The 12599-nt window shown below is 41.4% G+C and overlaps 1 protein-coding gene across 1 annotated transcript in view; it reads right to left on the reverse strand.

Moving 5' to 3' along the window:
- Positions 1 to 12599, reverse strand: part of LOC122559039 (protein FAM107B-like) — a 208513-nt gene that overhangs the window by 182022 nt on the left and 13892 nt on the right. The window contains exon 2 of the mRNA XM_043708195.1: positions 8612 to 8870. Coding sequence (XP_043564130.1) covers positions 8612 to 8635 — 24 coding nt within the window. The 5' untranslated portion in view covers positions 8636 to 8870. The remainder of the gene's footprint in view (positions 1 to 8611; positions 8871 to 12599) is intronic.

Raw genomic sequence — 12599 nt, forward strand, 5'->3', positions numbered from 1 at the left:
GGATGATTAATTAATGAATCACACAATAAAGTATGGGAGCGTTGAGCTAATATAATAATTCTACAGATGATTCATTCTGCACCAGTGAAATATGAAATATTTTTAAATTACTGCAGTGGGACAATAAGCTAATAAGATAGAGAACAAAACGTGGTCTGTCTGATTCTCAATTGTTAAATTCTTATTTTGAGTTCTAAAAAGGCTTCCAATTTCTCTTTGATTTTACTTGCTTTTTTAGTGTTCAGTTCATGCTTACATTGGATTTTTATCTTTCAGCAAAAAAAAGGATAAGTCGGAGGAAGCTAAAAGCAGCAATGTAGTCATGAGGTTTGGATTACCTCAAAGCATAGGAACAAATCTGGAGCAGTACACACACACATCATCTGACCTCTGAATCCATTACTTCCTTTAACTCCTTCAATTGACTTGAGTTGCACTGCAGACAGAAATCCCATTGTACATTCAAATACCAGGCTTTTGTTAGCTATTCCTCACTTGGAGTCAGGAAACACTATGCTTTGGAAGCTGTTGAAGTGTCAGGGGTCTAGTCTGTGGGAGAGCTGGTGAGAGACCTGTGTTGCCTCTTTTCCAGAAAGCCAACCAAACCACAAACTAATCAGGCAATGGTGAGGCCGCCATTGGGTCTTTCCCTTGAATCAGGATACTTGGGAAGGGGGTAGGGAAGAATGGGGGTGTGTGGAAGACTCACCCACTGAGAGCTGCTGGCCAAATGGAAGGTCAGCACGTCATTATCAGTGGTACTATGGGGAGACTATGGCTCCTACACACCAGCGTGCCAGGATCATGGAACAAAACAATACATAGGTCAGGATGAGGCCCTTAATGATCATTAATGAACCACGTAATTGCTGATGAGGTTGAATGTGGGCCTTCCCACCCAAAACATACTTATGGTGGCTGTGGGAAAGCAATGGGTTCAAGTACATCACAATTCCACTCAGAGTCGTAGAATCCTACAGCACAGAGACAGGCCCTTTGGCCCAAACTGGTCCATGCCAACCAAAATGTCCCTCCACAATAATCCCATTTCCCTGCACTTGGCCTTATCCTTCAAAACGTTTCCTACCCATGTCCAAATGCCTTTTAAATGTTGTTAATGTACCTGCCTCAACTCAATGAAATTTCTTTACTGCCTCCAAGCTCACCATTAATAAAAGCAGAAGATTTCATCCAATGTTTCTGTCTTTTCAGTATAAAGCAGGAGGCAAACAAAATCTTTGGGCTTGCGAAAGGAAACAAGGAAAATTAAGCTGCGTATCCTTCTGTACCAGCCAGCATCACAGGGGGCCTTGGGAATATCTGTTATCTTGTGACCATGACTCCTAACAGCATTGTGAGGAAATCCCTACTAAACAGTGTTTCAGGGAGGCAGCTCAGTGCGCCTTCTTAAGGGCATCTAGGGATGGGTAATAAATACTGGCACAGCCAGTGACACCCATATTCTATGAGTGAATAAAAAGAATCAGAAAATACTCTAATACTCACTTGTCTCTACCAGTGCCTTGAAAACCATTTGAAAATTTATCTAAATTGGCTGAATGAATACATGGCAGAAGTAATTGTGAATGGAACAACTGCAAGTCTCATGCCCCAACTAGAAGAATACTTATTTTATTCAGTAGTAAATGTTAAGTCCAGAAGGTGACCATTTGGCTCCTTGTGTCTGTGCTAGCTCATGGAATGAGTTGTCCAATTCATCCTTTCACTTCTCTTTTCCCGCTGCACATTTTTCCTTTTTGGATCCAACCCAGTGGATGTGGTCTATCTAGACTTCCAAAAGGCCTTTGATAAGGTGCCACACGGGAGGCTGCTGAGCAAGGTGAGGGCCCATGGTGTTTGAGGTGAACCACTGGTATGGATTGAGGATTGGCTGTCTGACAGAAGGCAGAGAGTTGGGATAAAAGGTTCTTTTTCGGAATGGCAGCCAGTGACAAGCGGTGTCCCGCAGGGTTCAGTGTTGGGGCCGCAGCTGTTCATGTTATATATTAATGATCTGGATGAAGGGACTGGGGGCATTCTAGTGAAGTTTGCTGATTATACAAAGTTAGGTGGACAGGCAGGTAGTACTGAGGAAGTGGGGAGGCTGCAGAAGGATCTAGACAGTTTGTAGGAGTGGTGCAGGAAATGGCTGATGGAATTCAATGTGAGCAAATGAGAGGTATTGCACTTTGGAAAAAAGAATACAAGCATGGACTACTTTCTAAACAGTGAGAAAATTCGTAAAGCCAAAGTACAGATCTGGGAGTGCTAGTTGAGGATTCTCTAAAGGTAAACATGCAGGTTGAGTCCGTGATTAAGAAAGCGAATGCAATGTTGTCAATTATCTCAAGAGGGTTGGAATATAAAAGCAACGTTGTGCTATTGAGACTTTATAAAGCTCTGGTTAGGCCCCATTTGGAGTACTGTGTCCAGTTTTGGTCCCCATCCCTCAGGAAGGACATACTGGCACTGGAGCGTGTCCAGCGGAGATTCACACGGATGATCCCTGGAATGGTAGGTCTAACATACGAGGAACGGCTGAGGATCCTGGGATTGTATTCATTGGAGTTTAGAAGATTAAGGGGAGATCTAATAGAAACTTACAAGATAATACATGGCTTGGAAAGGGTGGATGCTAGGAAATTGTTTCCATTAGGCAAGGAGACTAGGACCCATGGATATAGCCTTAGAATTAGAGGGGGTAAATTCAGAACAGAAATGCTGAGACATTTCTTCAGCCAGAGAGTGGTGGGCCTATGGAATTCATTGCTGCGGAGTGCAGTGGAGGCTGAGACGCTAAATGTCTTCAAGGCAGAGATTGATAAATTCTTGATGTGACAAGGAATTAAGGGCTACGGGGAGAATGCGGGTAAGTGGAGTTGAATTGTCCATCAGCCATGATTGAATGGCGGAGTGGACTCGATGGGCCGAATGGCCTTACTTCCGCTCCTATGTCTTATGGTCTTATGGTCTTATTTATTCAACACAAGATAAACATCCTAAAGGATAATTAATTGCATTATTTTGGGCTAGTTCACAAAATGTCAAAATTATGCTCCCTAATTTGGGGGCAGCATGGTGGTTCAGTGGTTAGCACTGCTGCCTCACTGCTGCCCCTAGTATTAAGTGTATTAGTCAAGGGGAAATACAGGGAAATGAGTCTGGGTGGGTTACTCTTCGGAGGGTCGGTGTGGACTTGTTGGACCGAAGGGCCTGTTTCCAAACAGTAGGAAATCTAATCTAATCTAACTGGAGGTGAAGAGCAAGTGTGGATCCAGTAAATGAGAATTAATCTCACCCCAAGCTTGCCAAGGTAACTCCTGAGTCTCACTTAATGCCCAATTTGCTTTTAGATCCATCATCCGTGATGGGGCAACAGTGAACCAGAACTGACAAGTCTTGGCCAAGGGCTTACATGAATAATTCCCAACAAAGATATGTTTGGGGAGCGATCTTCTGGATTGTCATCAAGCACTGAACAAGCAATGGCAGCATCCTCCCAAGACAGTTAAAATACCATTGGAGTGAATGCATCATTCAGCAGTAGGGCAGGACAGTGACTCAATTCTTAACATCCTTAGTGGGCATGGTGTTGGTGGTGGCGGTGAGAGGGGTTTAAATCACCTCTTAGATTTATTTTGCTAAATGGATTAGGCCTAAGTGCAAATAACTTTTAGAATTGAGAGCACCTGTAAAATTTTTAAAAATTGACAGCCAAACAAGAGAAAGAGTCTTCATTTTGAATGAGAGGGGAGCTCAGCCCGTCAGTATAAAAGACAAATCTGAAGAAATTGTATCCACCTTCAGTCAGACATGCTGAGTGGATGATCCATTGCAGCATCTGCCTGAGGTCCTCAGGATCACAGATGTTAGTCTTTAACTAATTCAAATCACTCCACACGATATCAAGAAACTGCAAAAGCTATGAGTCATAACATTCCAGTAATAATATTGAAGACCCATGCTCCAGAACTAACTGTGCCCCTAGCCAAGCTGTTCCAGTACAGCTACAACATCTGGATTCTACCCGACAAGGTGGAAAATGGTCCAGGTATGTCCAATACTGAGAAAGTCGAAAAGTCCAACCCAGCCACTTACCACCTTATCAGTCTACTCTCACTCATCAGGAAACTAATGGAAGGAGATGTTGACATGTTATTTAATGGCATTTGCAAATAATAACCTGCTCACAAACACTAGGTTTGAGTTCCATCAGAGACAGTCACCTCCTGATCTCATTATAGCCTTCAAAAACAAAAACAGAAATTGCTGGAAAAGCTCAGCAGGTCTGGCAGCATCTGTCAAGAACTGAGAACAGAGACCTCCGAACTGAGGAAGGGTCACCAGACCCAAAACGTTAACTCTGATTTTTTTCATAGATGCTGTCAGATTTGCTAAGCTTTTCAGCAATTTCTGTTTTTGTTTCTGATTTATAGCATCCGCAGTTCTTTCGGTTCTTATTTCAGCCTTGGTTCAGACAAAGAGCTGAGTTCTAGAGGTGAGGTGAGAGAGACTTAACATCAAGAAAGCAAATGACTGAAGATAAAATCAATGAGTCCTTGCAAAACTGGGGTCAATGGGTATCAGGGGGAAAACTCTCCATGCACCTGACATAGAGGGAGATGGTTGTGGTTTGCTGAAGTTCAATCATCTCAGCCCCAATACATCTCTGCAGGAGTTCCTCAGGGTAGTATTCTAGGTCTAACCATCTTCAGCCCATCATCGACAAGCTTCCCTCCATCATAAGGTTAGAATTGGGAACGTTCACTAGTCAGAAGTGGGCATGTTCGCTGATAATTGCACAATGTTCAGTATCATTCCCGACACAGATTCTTAAACAGTCCTTGTGCATATGAGCTAGTACTGGACAACATCAGAATGGGCTGATAAGTGTAGCAAGTAATATTCACACCACACAAGTGCCAAATAACAGCCATTTCCATCAAGAGAGAATCTGACCACTCTGATTATCAACACCCTGCTAGTAACCATTGACCAGAAGTTGAACTGGACCAGCTATATATGGTTACAAGAGCAGGTCAGAGTTCAGGTATTCTGGGGTGATTAACTCACTTACTTCGCACAAACTCTGTTCAAGGTAGAAGTCAGGAGTAGGATGAAATACTCTCCACTTTCCTGGATGAGTGCAGCTCCAATGACTTCACATCTACAAGATACACAGCAGTAACTCACCAAGGCTCTTTCACTCGCACCTTCAAAACCAATGGTCTCCACCAAGGGCAGCCGGTATATGGAAACACAGCCACATGCAAGTCCTCACTGAATCCGCACATCATCGTGACTTGAAACTATATTGCCTTTCCTTCACTGTCACTAACTCCCTGCAGGTGTCCCTGCATGCCATGGACTACAGAAATTCAGGCTGATAGCTCACCATCATCTTTTCCAAAAAATGTGAACTCCCATGAGTTCAATAAAAAGTATCTAAAGGAAAAGGCACATTTGTATAGCATCTTTAACACAGAGAAATATCTAAAGATATGGAAATACAGTTAGGAAGAGGATGAAAAGTATCTATTGGGACAGTATGATTATGAGCATTTCTAGAAGCAGTATTGATATATGTGAGGAATTTTAGTTTATAATAAAAACAGGGAACCATTTTGATAAATACTTGTGATTATAAAAATGAGCATTATCAATGTTGCAAAATAAAACACCAATTTCTCTATTGGCCCCAAGAGTCAGTATCAGATCAAACATTCACAAATCAGGTGTAGATGGCCTTGATGCAAAGTGAAGCTTCTTTTGCGAGCCAGAACAAGGTCTGTAATCCTAGACTCTGACTGCAATGCTAACTCAGCTGGACGGTTGGCTTGCGATGCAGAATAACGCCAACAGCCTGGGTTCCATTCCTCTACCATCTGATATTACCGTGAAGGACTCTCCTTCTTAACCTCTCACCTCAGGTGACCCTCAGGTTAAACTGCCACCAGTTGTCTCTCTTTAATGAGAGAGCAGCCCTATGGTCTGGTAGCACACCGGTGACTTTACCTTTACATGTGATGCCTTAGTTATTCATAACCTTGACTGGAATCTCCCTGAATTAGGACACCCATTTGGTAAGTTAAATTGTTTTCACACTGTTGAGCTATATCCAATAGAAACTGGAACAAAACTCTCTAAATTAATTTCAGTTAGAACACTTTGCAGCTGGTTGAGAAAGGAAACTTTTACATTGTTTGGAGCTTGATCTAAACCAAAATATCAGAGGTAAAAAGACAGTATGCTAACTCAATGAATCTACAGTGCTCGGTCTTTTAATTATCATGCATGATGGTCTTAAAAAGCCTATACAGATACTAACAAATTGACAATGTAGTCTTTTTAACAAAATGACTTGCCATCCAATTGTTCATGATGAGTCTGGAGATATGCTGAGTTCATAACCATAAAAATGAAAGTGCAATGTACAACAATTTCTTCTTGTGATACAGGATTCTGTCTTTTAACTGTAAGTTTCCCCTGAATTTATTTGTGACTCTTTTAAATTTATGGTATTTAGTTTAATTCGTCCCATCAAATGTAGCCAATATCTCTGTATCCACCCTTTCAAATCCTTTCATAATTTTAAAGGCTTCTGTTAGGTCACCCCTCAGTTTTGTTCTCTGGAGAACTCTGCCTCTTCAATCTTTCCTGATTGACCATGACTATCAGTCTGAGATATTTTCTAACCAACCTGTTCAGAGATATTATGTCACACCTCTGAAGCAGGTGGAATTTGAATCTAGGCCTCTTGGTTCAGAGGTAGGGATACTACACTGCACCACAAGACCCTTAATATTCAGTTGGAGGTATGCTGAATTAATTGACCTCAATTGGGATATGTCCGTTACAAGTGACTTTAGCACATGTAAATGGCAAAAGTTCTCACTCCTAATTATTACCTAAGAAACAATGACCTTGCAAGATCCATCATCTACAATGTATATTTTTAAACGATTCATTGAAAGGTTGTGGGTGTTGCTGGCTGTGTTGTTTATTGACCATTCCTAATTGTCATTGTGAAGCTGGTAAAGAGCTGCTTTCTTCAGCTGCTGCAGTCAATTTGTTGTAGGGGCACCCATAATACAATTAGGGAAGGAGTTGCAGGATTTTGACTCAGGTTTTGAATGACAGATTGAGATGACTAACCTCCAATAACCACATTATTTTCTTCTGTGCTAGTTTTCTCTGGATTCCCATGGACTTCAGTTTTATTAGGGCTCCTTAGTGCCACACTCAGTCAAATTTTGCCTTGATGTCAAGGGCAGTCATGTCTGGAGTTCAGCCTTTTTTCAACCATGTTTGGATCAAGGTTATAATGAGTTCGGGATTTGAGTGGCCCTGATAGAACCTAAACTGAGTATCAGTGAGCAGGTTAATCTTTAGGAAGTGCCACTGTTAGCACTGTTGTCATCACTTTGTCAATAGTTGAGAATACATTGATAAGCAATTGCATTTGTCCTACTTTGTGTGTACAGGTCAGACCTGGGCAATTTGCCACATTGCCAGATAGGTATCAGTATTGTAGTTCTACTGAAACCGCTTCGTTTAGCACGTTCTAGAGTACAAGACGGCAGTACTATTGCAGGAACATTGTCAGGGCCCACAGCCTTTGCAGTCTTCTTCTGTTTCGTGATATCTTTTGGAGTGAATTAAATTCATTGATGCCTGGTATCTGTAATGTTGGGGAGGTCAGGAAGAGGCCAAAATAGATTTGGCTGAAGATAAATACATTTTGAACATAAACAGCAGCCACTCAGCTTTCAAATTACATCGAGCATGAGCCAAAGTAGATAGGATAAATTCGTGCCTCAAGTTTTCTCTTTCGCTTCTCCTGAAGCATTACTTACTCGCAGGGTACAGTTTCACATGCATGAACCACTCTAGTATCTTGCCCAGTCATCTACTCTTTGACAGTGTATGTTCTGGGATAAGTGATCCTGTGGTCAGTCAACATCTGAACTCCAGAAATAGTCAATTTTGTTCAATCTATGAGCAGCTATACCACCCTACCAGTGGCCAAATGGAAAGCAGCCAACTCAACAGAATCTTCTTGCCCTTTTTGTCAAATACTCACTGTCTTACAATCACACTATTTTGGGAAGCTCTATTGTAGTAAGATCTATGCCAGTAAGATAAGAATTGCAAGTATAGGTCCAATGTTAGATTATTAATATTCTAACTCAGGGTTTTCAATACCCACAATCTTTCCTGTTTCCTATACCACACATTTAAATGTGCCCAATCTGTTACATTGGATAAAACCAGACAATAAGGCAAAGTATGAGAAAAAAATAGATCAGGGAAGAATCAATGTTTTTACTGATAAACATAAAGAAAACCCGTACTTCATTTGTGTTAATCATTTAAACTGAACATGCTTAAAGCAATGCAATCCCACAACTTACTTCTCTATTTTCAGATAACAATCAGTTTATTTCAGTTCTTCTTGGCAGCTGGTACTTAACTTCAATATAGGCAATCATTCACAATCAGCACATAAGATATTAGTAGTGTAGTCCCATATTTTATGTGCTGCTAAGAGTTCTGACCCCTCTTTCATTATGTAAAATGATAAATCAAGATGAGGAACAAAGGACTCTACCTTTTTGCCATGAGCTGCTCCCATGTTGATGGTTTTGCTCACTCCTCTGTAGGTTCTGCTGCAGTTTCCCCTGAACAATATCCTTTTCTGTCTGGACTCCCCGTACTGTTCTCTTTCTGCAAGAGGAGCTGCTTGCACAATGTGCGAGGAGGCACAGACTGCAGCAGGCAGGCAGGAGATGTGAAAACACGCAGCTCTGGCACCTTGACAACTCTTCCACAGAACCAAGGCTTTACTAATTCAGCAGAATGGCAAAGACCTGGCATGGAGAAGCCAAAAAAAAGTATTTAAGAGTCTAACCAATTTACAAAATAAATTAACAAAGCAAAACACTGCAATACAATACTGATTGACACAAGTATTTCTCTCTTCAGTCCACAGCAAGCTGTAGTGTGTGCCCTCTAAAGCTTTAGTACTGAATAAAGATTACATTAATTGCTCATGACACCATGTGATGATGTTCAGAGCACATCGATGGCTTTACATTGAATGTGACAATCCTACAATGCCTCGTTACTACACAAAGAAGGTGCTCCTGCTGGGAAGGGCTTATGCCCGAAACGTCGATTCTCCTGTTCCTTGGATGCTGCCTGACCTGCTGCGCTTTTCCAGCAACACATTTTCAGCTCTGATCTCCAGCATCTGCAGTCCTCACTTTCTCCTCCTGCTGGATTGGCCTGGGTCTTCCTACATATACGTTTGGTGCTCTTCCAAGCAGTAATGCCATCCATTTTAGTATTTCACATAGATTCATGTACCCAAAAACTGTTGAACAACTACTGGTGCTATGTTACAGCTAAACAGTTTTTGAACTCTAGCTCAAAATCCTTTTAATCTCCAGTTGACCATCAACTGAGTTACATGAATAGTCATTTGAATGAATTGCAATGTTGCCATTTCATTGCTTAAACCAGGGTTTTTGTTAAATGGGTTCGAATTTCTGAATTGCAAAATCAAAGTTGTACTAATTGGATGGATGCAAGAATCACATAAAAATAGACATATTTACACATCTTAACTATTGGTATAGAGATTCAAAAGAAGTTACAAGGAACATTTTAGTTTTCTTTTCTCAAAACCAAGGCCTCCGATTTTACTTCAGACCATGCCAACCAGCACTTTATTTTTCTGTAATGTCCAATGGGATTAAGTCAACTCTTTGCATTAATATTTATATCATTGCTTACTTTGGAAATAAACTGTCCAAAACCAGCTACAATCAGAATTTCTTACCAGCAGCTTCTTTTATTAATTGGGCATCTTTTCAAGGGCAAAATAATGTAACCATTGGTGATTAGAAAAATTAGTTTTGCAAGAATGTAAAGTAGATGTGTGACTTACACTAAGCCTTGCTCTCAATCTGAAATTCTGAACAAAGGCAAGAGAGGATTGATAAATGGTGTAAGCTTTTCTCAAACATCATGCTCCCTCCCCCCATCCCAAATATCCTCACCCGTATACTCATTATCAGCGGGACAGTCAACGTTTCATTTTATTTAGTTATTATGATCTGATAACTATTTGGATTTTGTATGAAAGTTCAGCATGAATTTTAGAATTGCACTGATCTAGTTAGTGTGTTACAATGTGTGTGGTCTGTAAGTCAGTGTCATTTTCAACTCTGATGTCCAAACATTGATCTGTTTGGACATCAGAGTGGATTGTGAATTGTCTGCCCATTGTCTGCCCTATGGATATCAATGGGATGACTTTCACACAGTTTCTACAATGGATGGGCAACTTTCTCCAAGTGGTAGAGATGAAATTTAACCTCGTTGAATTTCAGGTGGTATAACTTGCATCACAAGGTGGTTAGCACTGTTGCCTCACAATGCCAGGGATCCAGGCTTGATTCCGTCCTTGGTGACTGTATGGAATTTGCACTTTCTCCCCATGTCCATGTGGGTTTCCTCAGATTTCCTCCCACTGTCAAAAGATTTACAGTTTAAGTGGATCAGCCATGCTAAATTGCCCATGGTATCCAGGGATATGCAGGCTAGGTGAATTAGCCATGGGAAACACGGGGTTACAGGGATGGCTGGGTCTGGGTGGGATGCTCTTTGGAGGGTCAGTGTGGACTAAATGGGCCAAATAGCCTGCTTCTGCACTGTAGGGATTCTATGATTCTAAGGGAATCCAAGCTGAGAGCTTTAGATAAACAAACTGAGGCAGGGCATTGGGATACTGTACCCTAGCTTCAATCTATGTTTACTCAAGCCTGGCCCTTATCAGGATCTTATGCCACTGAAGGAGGCCATTTGAGCCATCATGTCTGCACTGCTTCTTCAAAGGAGACCACTCCCACCTTGTTCAACCTATCCTCAAAACTGAAACGATTCTTCGAAATTGCTGCTGCACAAACAGGAGAGTGTAACTTGCCAAATGATCTTAAACAAATTGAAAACATTTTGGAGACTGGTATTACTCTTAAAGAAAAAAAACAATTAACAATCTTTTCTGCGGAAATAGTTCAATATTCATGAGAATTTCTTTCCTGCACATTTTACACATGGAGACCCCAACCTGTAAACTGTAATGTTCCATTTACTTTGATTCAGTCAGACCACCAAAATATTCCCTTTGAGTATTAATATCAGAGAATGAAAATCCAGCACTGATTCTTTCTATTTTGCCCATAGCTAATATTTTAGAACTCTATGAACAAATGTGATAATAGAAAAGCCTTTGTGATGATTGACCAGAAACTTGTAGTGTATAACAAATGTAATTTCTAAACAAAGCCAATCATATAATCATCTGCCTGAAGATCTTGTGGTGCAATGGTATTGTCCCTATGTCTGAGCCAAAAGGCATATCGCACCATGTCTCAGTAGTTTGATTTACATAACTATAATCAATTTCCTTTGGATGACATAAAATAAAACAGCTAGTTTGAACTTTGTATAATTACTTAGCAAAACCACAGGACAGGGAGAAACTTGGAGTAATAATAATCCCTCAAAATGTTTAGTTTGCTCTGGCATTGGCAAATCTCTGGTAGCAGGTCATCTATCCATTTGCATTTGTATTTAGGGCATTTTAGGGAAAGGCAGGAGACTGGTTTCAAGTTAAAATGTTCAGAGCCAACGTAGACACAATATGCTAAAAAGCCTCCCTCTGTACTGGAATAATTCTGTGATTTTGTGATAATGAGTGGAAGGAGGGGGTAGACCACTTCCCAGATTGAAAACAGCTCAAACTATTTTTCTACAAGCTATTCACAGCTGTTATTACACACCTCTGGAGCAGGTATGGGGAATAGGCCAATTGAGACCAGTAAGTGGATAATTCATGTTCACTTAAGGGCCTCATCAGCCAGTGTTAGGACAAACCCAGGCTGGAGGTAAGCTTGTTGCTAAGCAATGTGCACGACAGCTAAAACTGTGTGGCTGGCTTGTCAGCCAATGGGAGGAGGTCACTTGATCAATGGCACTGAGGGCCTGACTGTAGGGCTCGACAGCAGGAAGTGGGGTCGATACAGAAAGCTACCCCCTGCCTTTTCAGCCAACTCCTCTACCCATGACCTCTGCTCCATGAACCTCCTCCAGATATTACTGATCTCTGGTCAAGGTTGCTTCATAATCCTGAGACTTGGTTGAAGGTTTGTCCTGAAACAGACACTGTCTTCCCTGCTGTGCTATCTGGGCACAGGAGTCATTGACATCTTGGTGGGTGAGATTTCTGCCCTGTGGTCCTGATTCTAGGTGAGGGCTTGCTGGAGACCTCACTGCTTCCTGTTTATGGTTTGGTACAACAGGTTTAATTGGACGCACACTAGCTTTCACCTGATGAAGAAGCATCGTTCCGAAAGCTAGTGTGCTTCCAATTAAACCTGTTGGACTATAACCTGGTGTTGTGTGATTTTTAACTTTGTACACCCCCAGTCCAACACCGGCATCTCCAAATCATGGTTTGGTAGGCCTCCCTGGAAAGGGACATTGTTGGCTTTCCAACTAGCAGGCAAGATCTGGTTGATAGCAACCTTCAG

This window comes from Chiloscyllium plagiosum, chromosome 18 (assembly GCF_004010195.1).
Source record: "Chiloscyllium plagiosum isolate BGI_BamShark_2017 chromosome 18, ASM401019v2, whole genome shotgun sequence".
NCBI lineage: Eukaryota > Metazoa > Chordata > Chondrichthyes > Orectolobiformes > Hemiscylliidae > Chiloscyllium > Chiloscyllium plagiosum.